Consider the following 22,060-nt stretch of genomic DNA (forward strand, 5'->3'; position numbering starts at 1 on the left):
GGTGGAAATTTCTTTGCATAGTACATTCCTGTGAGAAAAGGCTATGATTTCATACTTGAAGTAGGATAACCTTAGTGATCCTCAGAAATAATCTCATTCTTGGACAGGTACTGTAAAGTGTTGTTTGAAATGTATATGGGGCTTTCTTCCCTAAATTCTCCCCTTGAAAATTAACTTTTCTGGGTTAGGATGTAGCTCAGTGGCAAAGTGTTTGCCTTGCAAGTACAATGTCTTAGGTTTGAGCCCTGAGTATTTAAAAAAAAAAAATCAGTAGTTCAGTCCCTAGTGCTGCAAAGTAAATAAACACACACCACTTTTCCAGACTGGGGCTATATAATCTCAGTAGTAGAGCACTTGTCTACCAAACAGGAGGCCATATGTCTTCAAAACCACTAAAAAAGAAAGAGAGGAAGAGAGGGTGGGTTCGTTTTCAGAAGCAACATTAAACTGCTTGGTAGTGACATATGAATTTGTTTTCCTATGTCAGAGTTGTTAGTATATTGATTTCATAATTTTAAGAGCCAGTATTTAGATTTCATTCTTTCTAAGGCTACATCATTAACACTAGAAGGAGGACGATTAAGACGAACTCCCCAGCTGATCCATGGAAGAGATTATGAAATGGTTCCAGAACCTGTATGGAGAGCACTTTATCATTGGTATGGAGCTAACCTGGCCCTACCTAGACCAGTAAGTATAGCTAATAATGCCTTATATAAGTAGCATGGAACAGGGTCTTTTGATATAGATTCTGTAGAATTTTCTGTTTTAAGCAGTTGTGTTAACTATGATGTCCTGCTAGAATATAAAACTGATACTGTACTAATCTTAAAAACCCATGAAATGATCCAGGAGCAGGTGGTTCATACCTATAAACCTGGCTATGCAGGAAGCTAAGAACTAAGGATCATTGTTCAAAGCCAACCCTGCACAGGAACATCTGTAAATCCAATTAACCACTGAAACAGCTGAAAGAAGAGGCATGGCTCGTGGTAGAATGCTAGCCTTGAGGAAAAATAAAAAACCTCAGGAACAGTGCCAAAGCCCTGAGTTCAAGCCCTAAGACTGGCAAAAAAACAAAACATATATATATATGCTGAATGCTGGGTGCTGGATGCTGGATGCTGGTGGTTCATGCAACTATTTGATAGACTGAGATCTGAGGATCATGGTTCAAAGCCAGCCCAGGCAGAAAGATCAATGAGACTCTTATCTCCTCCTATGAACTACTCAGAAAAAGCCAGAGTGACAGTGTGGCTCAGGTGGTAGAGTGCTAGCCTTGAACCTAAAGAGGCTTAGGCACATCCCCCAGACCCTGAGTTTAAGCCCCAGTACTGGCAACACACACACACACACACACACACAATTTTAAAAATAAAAATAAATTTCAAGCCCGCACTGGTAACTCATGCCTATAATCCTATCTACTGAGAATGCTGAAATCTAGAGGATATAGTTGAGCCCAGGCCTGGTAAAAGAGTTCTCACCACTTCTACCTCCAGAATAATGCACAAAAAGCAGGTCCAGAGGCAATCTAGTAAGCTTGTAGTTCTGAGTTCAAATCCCTAAACCATAAAAAAATAACTTAAAAAAATTCAGAATTAATGGGGCCGAGAATTTGGCCAATGGTAGAGTGCTTGCCTAGCATGCACGAAGACTCGGGCTTGATTCCTTGGGTTTGATGCCAGAAGTGATGCTGAGTCTCAAGTAGTAGAGTTCTAGCCTTGAGAAAGTCCAAGGACAGTGCTCAGGCCCTGAGCTCAAGCCCAGGACTGGCAAACAAAAACAAAAAAAATAAAAGTAAAATTCAGAATTAAAATTAAAATGGATGGGCTAGGAGTGTGGTCTAGTGGTAGAGTGCTTGCCTAGCATGCACAAAACCCTGGATTTGATTCCTCTGTACCATATACACAGAAAAAGCCAGAAGTGGTGCTGTGACTCAAGTCATAGAGCGCTAGCCTTGAGAAAGCTGAAGGACAGTGCCCAGGTCCTGAGTTCAAGTCCCAGGACTGCCCCCTCCCCCAAAAAAGATTAAAATGGCAAGGCTTGATTCCAGTTTTAGCCTGCTTTTTATCTTTTATGACATAGGTGATCAAGAATAGCAAGACAGACATCCCAGAGCTGGAATTGTTTCCTCGGTATCTTCTCTTCCTAAGACAGCAGCCTGCAACTCGGACACAACAGTCTAACATCTGGGTGAATATGGGTATGATGAGCCTGAGAATGTTTCCTCAGCATTTACCGAGAGGTAACTTAAGAATGCAGCAAGAATACCATGCGCTTCCTTAAAAGTTTTAAAAAAAATACATAAATAAAACAAGGTGAAACTAAGTTGCTCAAAGTATGGTGCCACTGTACTAATTCACATGCCCATCTGCTTTCATGCAGAATCAGTAAATTACTTGTGGGGTTCAGATCTATGGTCATATTCAAAACTAGATGGGGATAAAAGCTAAAATTCCTGCAGTCAACTAAGACAAGTTGTAAACTTAATGAAAAATAGTAAGTAGAAACAGGTTTATATAGTTCTCTTTAATTATGAAAACATTGTAAGTTGTTGCTGTAGTTGCCTAGTTATTGACTGGTCTTTTCAGCTTCACTCAGATGTATAGAATTGATCCCTTCAGTGATAACATTTTTTTTGTTTTGTTTTGACAAAACATGATACATTTGTTATTCTAAAACTAAATACTTTAGAAAAAACTGATAATATACAAGCAACAGTATATTTTTCAAAATGAAAGTGATATATGTGCCATGTCCCCATAAGAAAAGTAATACAAAGCTTATTAAAATAGTATATGTTAATTCCCATTTTAATAAATGATATACAGAGGTTTCTATTTAATTTCTCTCTAGAGATTAAATTTTATCAGTAGAGAGACTTACTCTGTACTGTTCTTACAAATACTTGAAATTGTTCTTCAGCAATAAAAAAATAATGAATTAAAGTATGTACAAAGTATGGCCGGGAGTTTGACCTAGTGGTTAAAGTGCTTGCCTAGCATGCATGAAGACCCAGGTTCGATTCCTCGGTACCACAAATGTAGAAAAAAGCCGGAAGTGGTGCTGAGGCTCAAGTGGTAGAGCTCAAGCCTTGAGAAAGTCCAAGGACAGTGCTCAGGCCCTGAGCTCAAGCCCAGGACTGGCAAAAAAAAAAAAAGAATCTCATAGATAAAATATGTACAAAGTCTCAGACCTTATATTAGCAATGTCAGATTGTTATAGTAGCTTGTATTTTTAGCATGCAATATTTTTGAATTTAGAAAATATTAGTTCTATTTCTCAAATTTGAACGAGTGGTAAAGTGCTTGCCTAGCATACATGAAGACCCAGGTTTGATTCCTCAGTACTACATACATAGAAAAAGCCAGAAGTGTTGTTGTGGCTCAAATAGAGCTCTGGTCTTGAGAAAGCCCAAGGACAGTCCTCAGGCCCTGAGTTCAAGCCCAAGGACTGGCAAAAAAAAAAAAAGTTATAGTCAACCAAGAGCCAGTGGGTCAAGCCTATAATTTTAACTACTCAGGAGGCTGAGATGTGAAGATAACAGTTCAAAACTTGCCTAGGTAAGAAAGTCCAAGAGACTTTTATCTCCAAGAAACTACTGAAAACACCAAAGAGGAGCTGTGGCTCAAGTGACACAGCACTAGCCTCAAGCCAAAGAAGCTTAGGGACAGTGTCCAGCTCCTGAGTTCAAGCAAGCAAAAAAAAAAGAAAGAAATTAAGATAATATTTGAAGATTGTCTCAAGTACTTTTTGGTAAGAATTATAGCAAAATAGTAGTGTCTGCCTAACAAAATTTTGTCTGTTAGGGATTGTCAAAATCAAAGAACAGTGAAATAAAATCTCAATGAAATATTCTTGATTTAATTTTCCATTGAATAGAAATATAGCCTTACTTCCATGGCACCTATAGCATGTTTTTGTTTTTGTTTTTTAAATTCTCTTTGAAAGATAACATGAGAGGCAAGATGCGTTGTTGTGCTTTTAGTAAGTATTTGTAACTCTCGTGCTGATCCTAGATTTTTGTGCTTCTGTAAATTCCTGTAGACTTGCTGGTGCTATTCCAAGCACAAAATTATGTATACGTGGCTGCCTGCTTAATGAGCTATGCTGTAAAAAATCTGTCTGGAATTCAAACAAACTTTCTTATTGTGGCTTACAATAATAGAGATTGACTTGGACATTCCACTCGAATATGCTTTTAAATCCTAGAACTGGTTGTTCTGATACTCCAAATTTGTACTTAATTTGACATTTTATTCCTTACTAATTAGTTATGAAATCAATAATTAATCATTTTGAATTTTATAAAAATAAGCTTTCTTGCTGTAATCTTATAACTAATCCTCTGATGTATAATTGGAGTAATTTGTTCTTTTGTTTTCCTTTAGAGATTATTCTTTGGTTGCTGATAGTAAAAAATTTGCTTTGCTTTAAAAATTCATCATGGTTAAATTTTGTACTGTCATGGCATAATACTGGTCTTCTTTTAAATATTCACTTTATTACAGTTGTTTACTAAGCTTTTTGTTTTCCTTTTAAAGTGACAAGTAAGCCGGGTAAGGTGGTTCACACTTGTAATCCTAGCTACTCAGGAGGCTAAGATCTGAGGATCGCAATTCAAAGCCAGCCCGGGCACTAAAGACTGTGAGACTTTTATCTCCAATTAACCCCTAGAAAACAGGAAATGGAGCTGAGGCTCAAGGGATAGGGTGGTAGCCTTGAGTTAAAGAGCTCAGGGACAGAGTTCAAGCCCCATGACCGACACAAAAAAAATAAAATAAGATGGCAGGTATACAAACTTTGTCACAAGAAGTTGTTCTGTGGCTCAAAGTGGTACAGGAATAGGTAACCTTGAGCTGAAGAGCTCAGTGACAGCACCCAGGCCAGAGTTCAAGCCCCACCACTGACCCCCCCCCCCAAAAAAATGTAATGACTGAAATGTAATTTTGTATAACTACCAGACACTTTGTCACTGTAAGTAGTGCTATGGCTTGAAGTGCTAGCCCTGAGCAAAAAATAGCTCAGGGGCGCTGGGTGTTTGGCCTAGTGGTAGAGTGCTTGCTAGCATGCACAAAGACCCAGGTTTGATTCCTCGGTACCATTCCTCAGTACCATATATGTAGAAAAAGCCTAAAGTGGTGCTGAGGCTCAAGTGGTAGAGTTGCAGCCTTGAGAAACTCCGAGGATAGTGCTCAGGCACTGAGCTCAAGCCCAGGACTTGGGGAGGGGGAAAAAATAAAAACAACTCAGGGGGCCTTGGGAGTATGGCCTACTGGTAGAGTGCTGGCCTACCATGCACAAACCCCTGTGTTCAATTCCTCAGTACCACATATACAGAAAAAAAAAAGCCCAAAGTAGTGTTGTGGCTCAAGTGGTAGAACACTAGCCTTGAGAAAGCCCAAGGACAGTGCCCAGGCCCTGATTTCAAGCTCCTGATCCCGGGGGGGGGGGGGGTGATCAGGCCCTAATTTCAAGCCCCATGACCATCACCAAAAAAGAAAAAGGGGGTGGGGGTGGGGAAGATTAACTTTTCAGCCTAGCTTTAAGAATAGATTTTTCTTGGAAGCTTTAAAAATGTAAATAATGCCAGTATTTTTCTCATATTTAGTTAATTTGTGAGAACTCACTAAAAACATGTTTAATGGAAGGAAAAAAGTTAAATCACTCCTGAGTGGGTAGAAAACTGCCTGGATTGTTGTATACCTGGAGTGATGATACTGATTGTTCTGTTTTTTATTTATTTGAGGTTACTCAATAAAACATGACTGCCCATAGGTAAAAGCCTACAGTTTTATCAAGATAATTGATTAGTTAACTAAAATTTAGCAATTTTTTTACTTAGAAATGTATCTTTAGGGGCTGGGAGTTTGGCCTGGTGGTAGAGTGCTTGCTTAGCATGCATGAAGACCTGGATTCAATTTCTCAGTACCACATATATAGAAAAAGCTCGAAGTGGTGCTGTGGTTCAGGTGGCAGAACACTAGCTTTGAGAAAGCCCAAGGACAGTGCTCAGGTTCCAAGTACAAGCCCAGGACTGCCCCCCCAAAAAAGAAATGTATCTTTGATTATCTTTGATTTTCAGAATGGGTCATTTCACCCCAATTCTCTCTCTCTCTCTCTCTCTCTCTCTGTCTCCCTCTGTCTGTCTCTGTCTCTGTCTCTGTCTCTCTGTCTCTGTCTCTCTGTCTCTCTCTCTCTCTCTCTCTCTCTTTCTCTCTCTCTCTCTCTCTCTTTTTTTGTAAGTGTTCTTGGTTAGTTAGGGGTTACATTTCTCTGTCAGGTTACGAGTATAGTGCTTCTTAGTCACTGTCATCCCCTCCTTCATTCTCCCCCATTTTCACCTTTCCATCCTGACTTCAAGTTACCTAGTTCATTTTTTTACATACTGTACATTTGTGATATTTTATTTATGGTTTTTAGAATTCATTATGTAATTCAGTTTAAAAGTAATCCTGGAGGCCAGGTATTTGTCCTACTAGTAGAGTGCTTGCCTAGCACGCACAATGGTCTAGGTTCTATTCTTTGGTACCACATACACTGAAAAAAAGCCAGAAATGGTGCTGTGGCTCAATGGGTAGAGTGCTGGCCTTGAGGAATGCCCAAGGGACAGTGTTCAGGCCCCGAGTTCAAGTCCCAGTACTGACCCAAAAAAAAAAGTAATCCTAGCTACTTAGAAACCTGAGCTCTGAGGATTATAGGCCAGAGCCAGCCCAGGCAGGAAAATCTGTGAGACTTTGATCTCCAATTAACCATCAAAAAGCCAGAAGTGAAGTGGTAAAGGTGGCTCAACTGGTAACATGTCTAACCTTAAGACAAAAGCTCAGCGACATGGCCCAGTGTTGAATTCAAGTTCCTAGACCAGCACACAGAAGCAAAGTAAAGTAGAATATTAAAATCAAAGTGTATAAAATAAGGATTCTTCATTTAAAGATTATTTATGCTGCAGACTGTTGTCTTACACCTGTAATCCTAGCTTCTTAGAGGGGTAAGATCTGCAGATCTTGGTTCAAAGTGAGCCCATGCAGGAAAGTCTGTGAGGCTTTGATCTCCAACTCAAAAAAGGCAAGAATGGCTCTTACCTCAAGTGGTAGAGGGCTGGCCTCTAAATCATTGGCCATGTAGAATCTATGCTAATCTGAATCTTAAGTAAAATTTTCTTTTCTATACAACTGCCACTAGGTGATTAGGCCACTTAATGATTCAGAGTGATGGGATTAGTAGTTCAGTGTTTAAGAATGTAGATTAAGTGACTGCACTTACCTATTTGTAGAATTCAAATCCTGCCCTATTTAATGTTCAAATTTCATTTTTGCTTGTTTCTTTGTAGTTCTGGGCTTGCACCCACTCATGATAGGCAAGGACTCTACCACTTAGCTACATTTCCAGTCATTCTCCACTCTAAATTACTAAATCTTATTTCATCTTGCTATTGAGTGTGATCTAAGGACAGCCATGTGTAAATGTCAATTTTCTGTCAGCATGTTTTCATTCTTCTTATGACCTAAATGTACTGATTATTTAAGTCTCTATGCTTTCGTTGTTCTTTCAAAATTAAGGTTCTTAAGACACTTCATCTCTTGTCTTCATGTTAATGCTTTTGGTAGTACTCTTTATGAAATTATTAAACCTGTAATTCTCTTTTCTTATTATTTCCTAAAGTAATATGGTCCCTGTTACTGAGAGATAATTTTTTACATATTTTTCTTTTTCCTTATTGTGATTCCTATAACCATAGGAAATGTACCTTCTCCAAATGCTCCTCTAAAGCGAGTGTTAGCCTATACAGGCTGTTTTAGCAGAATGCAGACCATCAAGGAAATTCATGAGTATCTTTCTCAAAGGCTTCGCATCAAAGAGGAAGATATGCGCTTGTGGCTGTACAATAGTGAGGTAAGAGGCATTTCAGAGTCATGGTGAGTCTTATTAAATGTTAAATCATATGAGAATGAAAATTTTGCCTGCAGCATTTACACTAAAATCTGTATCCATAAACCTTTGCCTTTAAATTATTGCATGGATATAGGCATTTGTTACCTGAGATCATAACAGTTCATTATGAATAATGCCATCTTGTAAATATTACCATGCCTTTTTTTAACTAAATGTAACTTTTTTTTGCCCGTCCTGGGGCTCAGACTGAGGGCCTGAACACTGTCCTTGGGCTTTCTCTTTTTCTTTTTTTTTTTGCCAGTCCTAGTGCTTGAACTCAGGGCCTGGGGACTGTCCTTGGACACCTTTTGGTCAAGGCTAGAGCTCTGCCACTTGAGCCACAGTGCCACTTCTGGCTTTTTCTGAGTATGTGGTACCAGGGAATGGAACCCAGGGCTTCATGCATGCTAAGCTAACACTCTACCACTGGGGTACGCTCCCAGCCTGACCCTTGGGCTTTCTCAAGGCTAGAGCTCTACCACTTGCTCCACAGCACCACTTTTGACTTTTTCTATGTATGTGGTACTGAGGAATCGAACCTGGGTCTTCGTGCATGCTAGGCAAGCACTCTACCACTAGGCCAAACTCCTGGCCCTATATTGATTTTTTTAAAATGTTCCTTTCTCTCTCACTCCCCCTCTCCCTCTCATTCCCCATGTCACTAAAAATAACAAGCAAGTACCACTGTACTCAGCCATTGGTCCAAATGTTGTCTCATGAACTTTTTGCCTTAGCTGGTCTTGAATCATGCACATCAGTCTCTGCCTCCCAACTAGTTAGGATTCAAAGCTGGAGCCTCTGCAATTTGTCTTGAGTTTCTTTAAATGTGCTTATACACATATTACAACAAAAGTTTTAGGTACAAAGTACATGATGAAAAATTTTCCTTCCCATCCCATCTTCTACTCTTCTCAGAGGTAATGTTGTTAAATGTTTGCACATTTTTCCCAATGCGTTTAACATAGATCATACTCCCCATCTGGATCATAAGAATGGTTTTAACAAGTTGTCTGTCCTCTAGTGTCCTCCTCTGGTCACCATTGAGATCCAGTATCATAACAGTAATAAAAGCACTAATAACTCAAATCTGTAATCTTAGTTACTCTGGATGCTGAGATCTAAGACTCAAAGCTGGAAACCATCCTGAGCAGGAAAGTCTGTGAGACTCTTATCTCCAGTTAACCACCAAAGGCCAGAAATAGGGCTGTAAAGCTCCAAAGGCCTTGAGCAGAAAAACCTGAGAGACAATGCATAGAGTTTAAGCCCCAGTACAGGCACACCCTCACACCCACACACACACCCACACACACACCAAAAAATAACAATGAAGTACAAAGTACTCATTTCATGAGCCCATATTGCCAGGAATTAAATTGCAGCTCTGCCATTTTTTAATTAAGAGGAATTCACTTAATTCTCTGTCAGTTCTTGAATAAGTGAAAGTGAAATGAGAAAATAGTGATGGCCTTTACAAAGTAATTATGAGAATTAAAGAATTGATTTTAAAAGCACCTTAAACCATATGAGTATAAGTAAAGTGTGTAATTCTACTGTGTGACATTAAGTTTTACATTATGTGTTTCTAATAAGTGGCCAAGTGCCAGTCAGTTACTGAATTTCGTAATAGATACCAAAGAAAATTTCTTTCCTGAAAACTCATTAGTAAGTCTTAAGTCTCAGTGAACTTGGGTCTGATACGTGATGGATCATAACTTGGTTTTCTTCCCAGGCCCCCTCAGGTTTCAAATATTTTTGTTTGAGACATAGAGAACAGTTATAAAAAGACAAAACCTTTCTCTCATTGTTCCATCTAAATTATGTATATTTCCGAAAAACTATGGTATACTAAGCATCTATGACATCAATTATATAAATATAAGTGCAAATATTTTTTTTTGCCAGTTCTGGGCCTTGAACTAAGGGACTGGGCACTGTCCTTGAGCTTTCTCAAGGTTAGCACTCTACCACTTGAGCCACAGCTTCACTGCTAGCTTTTTGTGGTTAATTGGGAGATGAGAGTCTCATGGGCTTTAGCTTTTTGGACTGACTTTGAACCTTGATCTTCAAATCTCAACTTCTGAATATCTAGGATTATAGGCATGAGCCTCTGGTCTTAATTTGCTTTCTAAATCTGTTTAAAAGTGTTCTAACCAAACTAACCCGAGCATTCCTTCTTACACAGAATTATCTTACACTTCTGGATGATGAAGATCATAGATTGGAATATTTGAAAATCCAAGATGAACAGCACTTAGTAATTGAAGGTACAAAATGAAAATATGCCTATTAGATTTGAAGCAATTACTAATATTCCAATTTATCATTTTTTCTAAGGCAACTATTACTTTTTTTTTTTTCCTTCCGTTATGGGGCTTGAAGTCAGGGCCTGGGCTCTTTTGCTCTAGGCTAGTACTCAACCACTTTGAGCCATAGCTTCACTTCTTCTTTCTAATGGTTAATTGAAGATAAGACTCTTACAACTTTGCTGTCTGGGCTGGCTTTGAATCATGATCCTTTGATCTCAGCCTCCTGAGTAGCTAGGATTATAGGCATGAGCTACCAGTGCCAAGCTCTACTTAAGTTCTTTCTAATGGAGCATACCCATTCAGTTGTTCTGCAATTCTTTATTTTTGTTTTGGGTTTTGTTTTGTTTTTGTTGTTGTTTTGTTTTTGCCAGTCCTGGAGCTTGAGCACTGTCCTTTGGCTTTCTCAAGGCTAGAGCTCTACCACCTGAACCACAGCATCACTTCTGGCTTTTTCTATGTATGTGGTACTGAAGAATCATACCTGGGTCTTCATGTATGCTTGGCAAGCACTACCACTAGGCCACGCTCCTGGCCCTTGTTCTGTAATTCTGCCATGGTGTTTTTCTTGGTTTAAAAGATAAGTATGAGCTGGGTGCCAGTGGCTTAAGCCTGTAATCCTAGCTACTCAGGAGGCTGAGATCTGAGGATTGCAGTTCAAAGCCAGCACAGGCACTAAAGTCTATGAGACCCTTTTGTCAATCATGGGGCTTGAACTCTGGGCCTGGGTGCTGTACCTGAGCTCTTCAGCTCAAGGCTACCACCCTGCCCCTGGAGCCACAATGCCACTTCAGGTTTCCTAGCAGTTAATTGGAGATAAGAGTCTCAAGGTCTTTAGTGCTTGGGCTGGCTTTGGACCAAGATCCTTATATCTCAGCCTCCTGAGTAGCTAGGGACTACAGGCGTGAGCCGCTGCGCCTGGTCAGTCTGAGAGGCTCTTATCTCCAATAACCACCAGAAAACAGTAGGGCACTATGGCTCAACATGGTAGAGCACTATCCTTTAGCTGAAGAGCTCAGGGATAGGTCCCAAGCCCTGAGTCCAAACCTCGTGACAAAATGAGGGAGGGAGGGAGGGAGGGAGGGAGGGAGGGAAGGAGAGAAAGAAGGAGGAAGGGAGGAAGAAAGGGAGGGTAGCAATGGTTTCCAAGCCAGTTACTAAAATTTACTTGATTTTTCTTTTTAAGTTTCTGATTTAAAATAACTTTTAAAAGAAAGCCAAGCTCAGAGAGACAAAGCTCAGGTGGAAGCTAGATCTAAAATATACTAGACTATGATAAATCATATAGGACTCTAGACATTCACACACAGTGAGACCAAAGAAAGATATTCTTTGGGGAAAAACACAAAGACATTGCCTATGTGACTATATAAAAAATACTGAAATGAAAAAGGGGTATCAATGTCTGAAAAAGGGGTAATGTACCTACTATCTGGTGCAAATAACTGTAACCCCTTTATACATTACACTAAAATATTTTAAAATATCAAAATAGAAATAAAAATAAGGGTTTTCCTTTGCCTTTATTATCTTTTGTCTTGTTCATTTGTCCGTCTTTAGGAGGGTACGGGGAGCACGGAAATGGAGGGACAAACAGTGAACAAATGCGGCAGTGGTGCTCTGCTGAAAAGGCCCTGTTGAAAAGGAATTGTACAACTTGTGGGTGGGGACGGGAGGGAAAAAGTGAGAGAAAGCAAGGGAAGAAATGACATTGTCCAAAAAGAAATCTACTCATTACCTGAGTTATGTAACTGTAACACTCTATACAATGACAGTATTTTAAAATATGTACCAAAAAGAAGAAGAAAAAAAGGCAGGTGCCAGTGACTCATACCTGTAATCCTAGCTACTCAGAAGGCTGAGCTCTGAGGATCACGCTTCAGCCCGGGCACCAAAGTCCATGAGACTCATCTCCAATTAAACACCAGAAAACCTGAGGGGCACTGTGGCTTGACATGGTAGAGGACTATCCCAGAGTTCAAGCCTCAAGATGGACAAAAAGAAAAAGAAACAATTAAGTAGGTACAAATTGTAGGGATGAGCAATTAACACCTTCTTATCTGTTTTTCCAGTTCGAAACAAAGATATGAGTTGGCCTGAGGAGATGTCCTTTATAGCGAACAGTAGTAAAATAGATAGACACAAAGGTAAGTTTCTACTCTATTCCTGTTAGTTTGTTTTTGCCAGTCCTGTGACTTGAACTCAGGGCCCAGGCACTGTCCCTGAGCTTGTTTTTGCTCAAGGTTTAGCACTCTTCTACTTGAGCCATAGTGCCACTTGCGGCTTTTTCTGTTTATATGGGTACTAAGGAATAGAACCCAGGGCCTCATGCATGCTAGGCAAGCACTCTACCATTAAGCCACATTCCCAGTCCAGCCATTTGTTGGTGATGGTGTTTTGTTTGCTTTGGGGAGGAGGGGGGAATAGTGCTGGTTTTGGGGTTTCGGTTTCCTGAGTAGCCAGGATTGCATGTGGGAGTACGAGTCCTATCAGTGCACAGAGATATATTGAGTTTACTTATTTTTTGTCTGTCAGTCCTTCCTGTGCTTGAACTCAAGGTCTAGATGTTGTCCCTGTGCTTTTGTGTTCAAGGTTATCTCTCTGTCACTTGCACCACAGCTATACTGATCGCTTGTTGCTGGTTAATTGGAAATGAGTCTCACGGCCTACCTGAGCAGGCTTTATTTATTTTTTAATACTTTTTAAAAATTATAATTAATAGAAGGGTTACATTATATTCGCCAGATAGAAGGTGCATTACTTTACAAACACTGATACCCCTTCTCGTGTTTTTGTTTCCATTTCCCTCCCCCGCCCACTCCCCTCATCTTGTTTTTCCCCCTTCCCTATCCTATTTCAAATAAACAAATAAACATATATACAATATACCAGTTAATAAGGTAAGATATTGTAACAGAATGAGAGTAACCAAGGGACAATAAAAGAAATGAGAAATAACATAGTACATTAAGAACAACAATCACACATTATATGGCTCTTGTTTCCATATCCTGGAGGTCCTTTCATTTAGCCTCATCTTATATAGCCTTATGTATCTAGGTTTTGAGCTATTGTAAATCTCTGCTAGGAGAGAGTCCAAGGTTTCTACTGATTATGACAAATGAGGGAAACCATTGAGCCTATGTTCCCTTGAGTCTAGCTTATATCACTTAATACAATTTTTCCGTCTTTCCATTCTGAGCTGGTTTTAAACTGTGGAGATCTCAGTATCTGAATAGCTAGGATTACAGGCTTGAGCCACTAGTGCCCAGCTAGTTTGTTTTTATTGTTGTTGAAATAGGATACCATTTTATAGCCCAGACTAGACTTGGACTTGAGGTCCTTCTGACTCAGCCTTGGTGCTGGGAATACAGATTGCACCACCATACCTATCAGCTAAACAGTGCTAAGTTAAGAGAAATATTTTCAAGGACTGTCTTTGGTAGTCATAAGCATTTTTGTTATAGGGCTTGAACTCAGGACCTGGACACTATCCCTGAGCTTTTTCCCTCAAAGTTAGCACTCTATCACATTGAGCCACAGTGCTACTTCTGATTTTCTGGTGGTTAATTGGAGATAAAAGTCTCATGGATTTTCCTGCCCAGGTTGACTTTGAACTATGATCTTTAGATCTCAGTCTCCTGAGTAGCTAGGATTATAGGTGTGAGCTACTGGTAACCATCCCATGCTCATTTATAATCCAAAATAGTTATTCTAAGCCATCTTGGGCTATTTAGTCAGACCCGCTCTCAAAAAAAATTGTGTGTGACTGTGTATATGTGTGTGTGTACAAGTAACTTGTAGCATATTGCTACATCTAGGCTTTGGTTCTCATATTACTTTTTTTTCAGTTCCCACAGAAAAGGGAGCCACAGGTCTGAGTAACCTGGGAAACACATGCTTCATGAATTCAAGCATTCAATGTGTTAGTAACACACAGCCACTGACACAATATTTTATCTCAGGGAGACATCTTTATGAACTCAACAGGTAACCTTTTTTGAGTCACTGGTAAATTAGCTTATGACTTTTACCTGAGTCCAGTATCATCTTAATCTATTCTTTCTTTACCCTGGGAAAGAAAACTCTTATTATCCTTTCAGTATGAAATAAAGATTTGGTATACTTCCCTTGTTTTAAAAAAAAAAAAAGTTAACTTTAAATGTGATAGTCTGAGCATTTCTGTGCCCACATGATTATGATTTATGAGATTCTTTGGCAATAAATTTTTCTTTTAAACTTCTAGGACAAATCCCATTGGTATGAAGGGTCATATGGCCAAATGCTACGGTGATTTAGTACAGGAACTTTGGAGTGGAACTCAGAAGAATGTTGCCCCATTAAAGCTTCGGGTAAGCAGGTTAAAATAAGAAGTATTCCTAAAACAGTTGTTTAAGTATTCATTTTTTTTACTATAGTTTTCTAAGTTTAGCTTTTACTTTAATTAGTGAGTTAGGCTCTTTCACTACATATAAAGCAGATGTCCAGTTTTCTAACTTACTTAGATATTTGCTAAATACTTCTATTTTGGTTTGGTTTTGTTTGCCAGTCCTGGGCTTGAGCTCAGGGCCTGAGCACTGTCCTTGGACTTTCTCCAGGCTAGAGCTCTACCACTTGAGCCTCAGCACCACTTCTTGCTTTTTTCTATGTATGTGGTACCGAGGAATTGAACCTGGGTCTTTGTGCATGCTTAACAAACACTCTACCACTAGGCCCAATCCCCAGCCCTTCTATTTTGGTTTTTATATTATTTATTCCAGTTCTCACAGAAAAAGAAGAGTAGTAGAAAGAAAAGACAAGGAGCAGTCCAAATGCATTGGTTGTTGGAAGAATAAGCTTTTTCTGGTAATCCTTCACTGTTACGAATTTTCTAACTTCAAAATGAACCTTGAAGTCTCCTTACACCTATGCATTTTCCGCATTACTAAGACAATTAGTTATATTTGTAGAATAAAAAAGTAGCAGGGGTCAGGATCATAACCTAGTAGTAGAATGCTCACCTAGCATGCACAAAGCCCTAGGTTTGATTCCTCAGAATTACATACTCCGAAAAAGCCAAAAGTTGTGCTGTGGCTCAAATGGCAGCACACTAGCTTTCAGCAAAAAGTATTCAAGGAAAGTGCCCGGCCCAGCGATCAGGCCCCAGGACTGGCCCCCCAAAAAAAAAAGGCAGAATAAAAACAGTAACTAAATATACAAGTTTTATATTATTATAAGTAACAGATTTTAATACTTATTATACTTATTATTATTTAGAAATTAGGCATACTATGCCAGGTGCTGGTGTCTCACACTAGGCTAAAATCTGGAGGATTGAGCCAGGCGGTGTGGCTCATACCTGTAATCCTAGCTATTCAGGAACCTGAGATCTGAGGATCGAGGTTCAAAGCCAGCCCGGGCACTAAGAAGTCTGTGAAACTCTTATCTCCAGTTAACCACCAGAAAATCAGAAGTGGCACTATGGCTCAAGGGGTAGGGTGTTAGCCTTGAGCTGAAGAGCTCAGAGACAGCATCCAGACCCAGAGTTCAAATCCCACCACTGACAAACAACAACAACAAAACCTGGAGGATTGAGGTTCAAAATCAGCCCAGGCAGAAGTCTATGAGACTCTGTTTGTTTCTAAATTGCTTATAGTATTGGCCAAAAATTACATTGTTTTAGGGTATTTGATATTAAGAATATAAAGATTAAATGATTATATATTTGTCTCTGATAGAATTACAGAGTATGCTTATTCCAAATTTTCAGAGGTAAGAAATAATAACGGTCACTTCTCATATTTATAGTGGACCATAGCAAAATATGCTCCCAGGTTTAATGGATTCCAGCAACAAGACTCCCAGGAACTCCTGGCTTTTCTCTTGGATGGTCTTCATGAGGATCTTAACCGAGTACATGAGAAGCCATACGTGGAACTGAAGGACAGTGATGGCCGACCAGACTGGGAAGTAGCTGCGGAGGTTTGTCAGTTTTGAATTTCTGGTGTAAGCAATATATGTGAGAAAATGTATGTGTAAACTAAGCCATTCTATGATTAGAAGTTTACTATGAAAGCCAGAAAATTTACATTTCTGTGTCTAATTTTTATACAGTCATAACAGAACAATGTTTCTATTTCACATTATAAAACTATGGGAAAAAGGGCCAGGAACTTGGCCTAGTGGTTAAAGTGCTTGCCTAGCATTCACAAAGACCCGGGTTCGATTCCTTGGTACCACATATATAGAAAAAGCTGGAAGTGGTGCTGAGGCTCAAGTCTAGCCTTGAGTTCTAGCCTTGAGAAAGTCCAAGGACAGTGCTCAGGCCCTGAGCTCAAGCCCAGGACTGGCAAAAATAAAAAATAAAAAAATAAAAAAAAATAAAACTATGGGAAAAGATGAAGGAATGATTTTTCAGGAGAATTTAATGGGCTACTGCAAATGTTAAAGTAAGCTAAACAGAAATCAGTAGGCATATGCTACCTGCTTTTAAATGGACAAAGATCTCTAATGCTCATCATTATTATCATATTAAGAACTAATTAAAAATTCAAAATTTCCATTTGAATTTATCATTTATTCTCAGTGCTTTTAGGGATGAAACCCAGGACTTTATGTGTCTAGGAAAGCACTCATCACTGAGCAGCACTTCAGACATGTAGACTACTCAGAAACACATTCTATTCAATAACTGGTTTTCTCTGTTCTTTCAGTAGACAGTATACTTAGAATTGTGTTAGGCTGACAGAGTGGCTTCAGTGGTAGAATACCTGTCTAGCAAGCACTAAGCCCTGAGAGAGCCAGAGAGAGAGACCTTTGTAGGCACAAGAGTTGGATCAGTGGCTCATTCCTGTAATCCTAGCACCTCAGGAGGCTGAGATCTGAGGATCACATTTCAAAGACAGCCTGAGCAGAAAAGTCCATGAGATGCTTATCTCCAATTAACCACCCAAAAGTCTCCAATTAACCACCAAAAAGCTGGAACTAGAGTTGTGGCTCAACAGTAGAGCACTAGCCTTATACATAAAAGCTCAGGGACAGCTCCCAGAACCTCAGTTTAAGCCCTAGGACCTGCACACACACACACACACACACACACACTTTGTAGACTATAAATTTTTATATTTTAAGTGAAGATTAAGGATTATATTACTGATTTTTAAAAATAGTTCATTTAGGTAATGTTTTGGGGTTTGAATAGAAATGGTTTATCCTTTGAAGTTTTGAAATAAAAATTTCGGATCTATTTTTCTTACCAGGCCTGGGACAACCATCTGAGGAGAAATAGATCAATTGTTGTGGATTTGTTCCATGGGCAGCTAAGATCCCAAGTCAGGTGCAAGACATGTGGACATATAAGTGTCCGATTTGACCCTTTCAATTTTTTGTCTTTACCACTACCAATGGACAGTTATATGCACTTAGAAATAACAGGTGGGTCTCAAAATTCTGAAAACTTACTGACTCTTATTTTCTCTCTTTTTCAAGCAGCCATAATTTGCAATTATAGTTTTGTTTACATAAATATCAGCAGTCAGCCTGTTAAAATTTAGCGCTTATATTCAGGAATGATTTAAGACTTAAAAAATTTGGAACATGGACCCATTTTTTACTCATTGATGACTCTTTAGTTCCAGACATGCCAGAAGCTCTTCTAAATCAGCTAAATGAACATTCATTATTATCTCTAAGTTGTGTTTTAATTTACACATAAAGTACAGTTTTATCCTGATATATTTGCTGTTTGCAAGTTAGATATATCTGTTTCTAGTTAATGGACTTTCACTATAAACCTGCATTTTACTAATAAAAAATCTTTTCTTTTTGTTAGTAATTAAATTAGATGGTACTACCCCCATACGATATGGACTAAGACTGAATATGGATGAAAAGTATACAGGTTTGAAAAAACAGCTGAGTGATCTCTGTGGGCTTAAATCAGAACAGATCCTTCTTGCAGAAGTACATGGTTCTAACATCAAGGTATGGTAACTGTTCTTTCTATGAAATCTTGAAGTCTGTCCTCCAAAGATGAGTTTTCTTACTTTATTATCAGTTAATTGTTGAGTTAAACGTTAAACCATAACAAAAAAACAAAAAATGTATCATCTATCAACCCAAAAACTTAAAAGGATTATCCACCCAAATAAAAGAATAACAATGACAGTGGGCTTTTAATTCATTTTTGCTGATAATGGGTTTTGGTGGTATTTTAGCTTTGCCTGTGGTGGTAGGCAGGCACTCTTTATCATTCAAGCCATGCTTGTTTGTGCCTGAATTATGGGCCTGGATGCTATCTCTAAACTTTTTCTCAAGGCTAATACTCTATACTTGAGCCATAGCTTTACATATGGTTATTTTTTGTGTGTTATTGTTTTTGTTTTTTGGTGATTGTCATATGGACTTTCTTGCACAGGCTGGTGTCAAACCCATCCTCATATCTCAGCTTCTTGAATACCTAGAATTGCAAGTGTGAGCCATCAGTATCCAACTGATAGTGACATTTTATTTTATTTTTATTTTTTGCTGGTCCTGAGGCTTGAACTCAGGGCTGAGGCTCTACCCCTGAGCTTCTCTGTGTTCAAAGCTAGCTAGGGCTCTACCACTTGAACCCCTGTGCCACTAAGGGCTTTTTCTGCTTCTGTGGTACTGAGGAATCAAACCCAAAACTTCATGCATGCCAGGCAAACACACTAACACAAAGCCATCCTCCCAGCCCCTTTTTCTTTATTTTTATTGAAAATTCTATTTTTTAAAAGGGTTTTTTTTTGGCCAGTCCTGGGCCTTGAGCTCAGGGCCTGAGCACTGTCCATGGGCTTTCTCAAGTTTAGAACTCTACCACTTGAGCCACAGCACCACTTCTCTATGTATGTGATACCAAGGAATCGAACCCGGATCTCCCAGCCCCTTAAAATGGTATTTTTAAGGCTGTCTATATAGATTAATGTACTTCTTATTTTCCCCAGCAACTATAATTGGAATTTGTCTAGCTTATTCTAAATGTATTTTTGAATATGTACATTTGACTATACAAACAAACCTGCATCTTGGAGGATTCTGCATTAATCAAAATTAACTGAACACAAATGGAAATATTCAAAAAATATTTCTTGTAAACTGAACATGTATAGACCTTTTCCCTTGTCATTATTCCTTAAACAATACAACTTTTTTTATTTTATTGTTTTGCCAGTCCTAGGGCTTGAACTCTGTTCCTGAGCCACCTCTTCGTATTTGAAGCTAGCTCTCTTCCACTTGAGACACAGTGCGCCACTTCTGGCTTTTTCTGAGTGGTTGGGATAAGAGTCTCATAGACTTTCCTGCATAGGGTGGCTTTGAACCATGATCCTCAAATCTCAGTCCTCACTAGGATTACAGGAATAAGCCACTGGTGCCCAGATATAATCACTTTTTACTGATTTTTTTTTTCCAGTCCTGGACTTGAGCTCAGGGCCTGAGCACTGTCCTTGGAATTTCTCAAAGCTAGAGAGCTCTACCATTTGAGCCTCAGCACCACTTCTCTATGTATGTGATACCAAGGAATCAAACCCGGATCTTCGTGCATGCTTGGCAAGCACTCTACCACTAGGCCAAACTCCCAGCCTCGTAAATCATCTTTTGATTATTTATAAAAATATAACAAAAATTTAGTAAAAAATGGGGCTGGGAGAAAAAGCTGGAAGTGGCACTGGGATTCAAATGGTAAAACTCTAGCCTTGAGAGAACCCAAGGACAGTGCTCAGGACCTAAGCTCAAGCCCAGGACTGGCCAAAAAAAAAAAAAAAAAGATTATGTGAAATGTATTGGATGGTATACCAACGTTATATACAAATATTACTCTGTTTTATTTAAGAGACCTGTGTCTACAGATTGATTTCTATGGAGGGCCTTGGAACTAATCCTATAAAGATACCATGGGATAATGTATGTCTTACCTTGCAGTGCTAAGATTGACTGAAATCAAATCTTTCTGTATACCACTTGAGAAACTGCCCACCTTTGGGTATTTTGTTGTTTTTATATGAGATCTCATTTTGTTGTCAACACTGACCTCAAATTTGCCATCAGTGCTATGAATTGAACAAAATACACGTCAGTCACGCGTATTATACTCTCTTCAAACAGAAAAGTATAATTTTTTTTTTGCCAGTCCTGGGCTTGAGCTCAGGGCCTGAGCACTGTCCTTGGACTTTCTCAAGGCTAGAGCTCTACCACTTGAGCCTCAGCATCACTTCTGGCTTTTTTCTATATATGTGGTAGCGAGGAATTGAACCCAGGTCTTCGTGCATGCTAAGCAAGCACTCTACCACTAGGCCAAACTACCGGTCCTATAATTGGTTTTTTTGTTGTTGTTGTTTTAGTTTTGGTTTGGGTATTTTTTTTTTGTTGTGGGGCTTGAACTCAGGGCCTGGGCACTATCTCTCAGCTTTTTCACTCAAGGTTAATGCTTCTACCACTTTGAACCATGGAGCCACTTCTGGCTTTCTGGTGGTTAATTAGAGATGAGAATCTCATGAACTTTCTGGCTTGGATTAGTTCCAAACTGTGATACTCAAATCTCAGCCTCCTGAGAAATTAGGATTACAGAGATGAGCCATAGGCACCTGACATATAATTGTTTTCTTGACAGTAATGTATATTTTACCCACTGTTTATCTTTTACTTAGATGAGAACTATTACTCAACCATTCCCAGTTGTTTTGCTGATCAAAGTTTGTAATATATTTTCTTAAAATACATCCTTTTTTATCTTCTTTTTGTTTGTAGAATTTACCTCAGGACAACCAAAAAGTTCGCCTCTCAGTGAGTGGATTTTTGTGTGCATTTGAAATTCCACTTCCTCCATCTCCAGTTTCAGATTCTAGTCCAGTTCAAACAGGTAAGCTAGAATGAGAGCTCTTTCTCATTATCTCAACTTTAAATATCGGTCTAGGGTTAGGAATGTGGCTCAGTAATAGATTGCTTGCCTAACATGCATAAATCCCTGCATTTGATTCCTACTAAGCAATAAGGAGAAAAGGCCAGAAATGGCACTCAAGTGGCAGAATGCTAGCTATGAGCATAGAGAGGCTAAAGGGAAGAGGCCAGGCCCTGAGTACAAGCCCCAGGAGTGGCAACAACAACAACAAAAAAAAATGGGTCCAACACTTAGCATCTTTTTTTCTATTATGCTTGAGAAAAGCCAGACTCCAATGGCTCATGCCTATGTGAGGATTGTGGTGTGAAGCCAGCCTGGGCAGGAAAGTCAGTGAGACTCTTAGCTCTGATTAATCACAAACACACACACACAAAGTAGAGCTGTGGCTTAAGTGATACACACACACACACAAACACACACACACACACACACACATACACACACACACACAGACAAGAATGAAAATATAGGTACCAAAGCTTAAGTGCTATGCATATCTTTGAATTTATAGATTTCTCCTCTTCCCCATCTACAAATGGGATGTTCAGCCTAACTACCAACGGGGACCTGTCTCGACCAATATTCATCCCCAATGGAATGCCAAATACTGTTGTGCCATGTGGAACTGAGAAGAGTTTCACAAACGGAATGGTGAATGGTCATTTGCCCTATCTTCCTGACATCCCTGCTACAGGATACATTATTGCAGTCCACCGGAAAATGGTTAGTTATATTTTAGACAACTTATTGTTTATCTTGTCATTGTCAATTATTAAATATAACTATATTAATACATTTTAACACATTTTTGTAGCATATGTGACAGTCAGTATATGAAATGACATTCCTTATGTATTAAGAGGCAGCAGGATAGCTAATGTATCTGAATACTACTTTCTTTTGAAATGTGTTGTCTCTTGTATGT

At 39.1% G+C, this 22,060-nt stretch overlaps 1 protein-coding gene across 10 annotated transcripts in view; it reads left to right on the plus strand.

The window, feature by feature from the left end:
- Positions 1-22,060, plus strand: part of Usp32 (ubiquitin specific peptidase 32) — a 132,991-nt gene that overhangs the window by 94,075 nt on the left and 16,856 nt on the right. For all 10 annotated transcript variants that reach the window (XM_090351180.1, XM_090351185.1, XM_090351183.1 and 7 more), the window contains 12 exons: positions 550-690; positions 2,089-2,248; positions 7,742-7,896; positions 10,118-10,199; positions 12,311-12,385; positions 14,090-14,228; positions 14,485-14,590; positions 16,026-16,199; positions 17,477-17,651; positions 18,049-18,200; positions 20,985-21,096; positions 21,647-21,858. In XM_090351180.1, coding sequence (XP_090207306.1) covers positions 550-690; positions 2,089-2,248; positions 7,742-7,896; positions 10,118-10,199; positions 12,311-12,385; positions 14,090-14,228; positions 14,485-14,590; positions 16,026-16,199; positions 17,477-17,651; positions 18,049-18,200; positions 20,985-21,096; positions 21,647-21,858 — 1,683 coding nt within the window. The remainder of the gene's footprint in view (positions 1-549; positions 691-2,088; positions 2,249-7,741; positions 7,897-10,117; positions 10,200-12,310; positions 12,386-14,089; positions 14,229-14,484; positions 14,591-16,025; positions 16,200-17,476; positions 17,652-18,048; positions 18,201-20,984; positions 21,097-21,646; positions 21,859-22,060) is intronic.

Source organism: Megascapheus bottae, chromosome 17 (genome assembly GCF_031878675.1).
Source record: "Megascapheus bottae isolate mThoBot1 chromosome 17, mThoBot2.hap1, whole genome shotgun sequence".
NCBI lineage: Eukaryota > Metazoa > Chordata > Mammalia > Rodentia > Geomyidae > Megascapheus > Megascapheus bottae.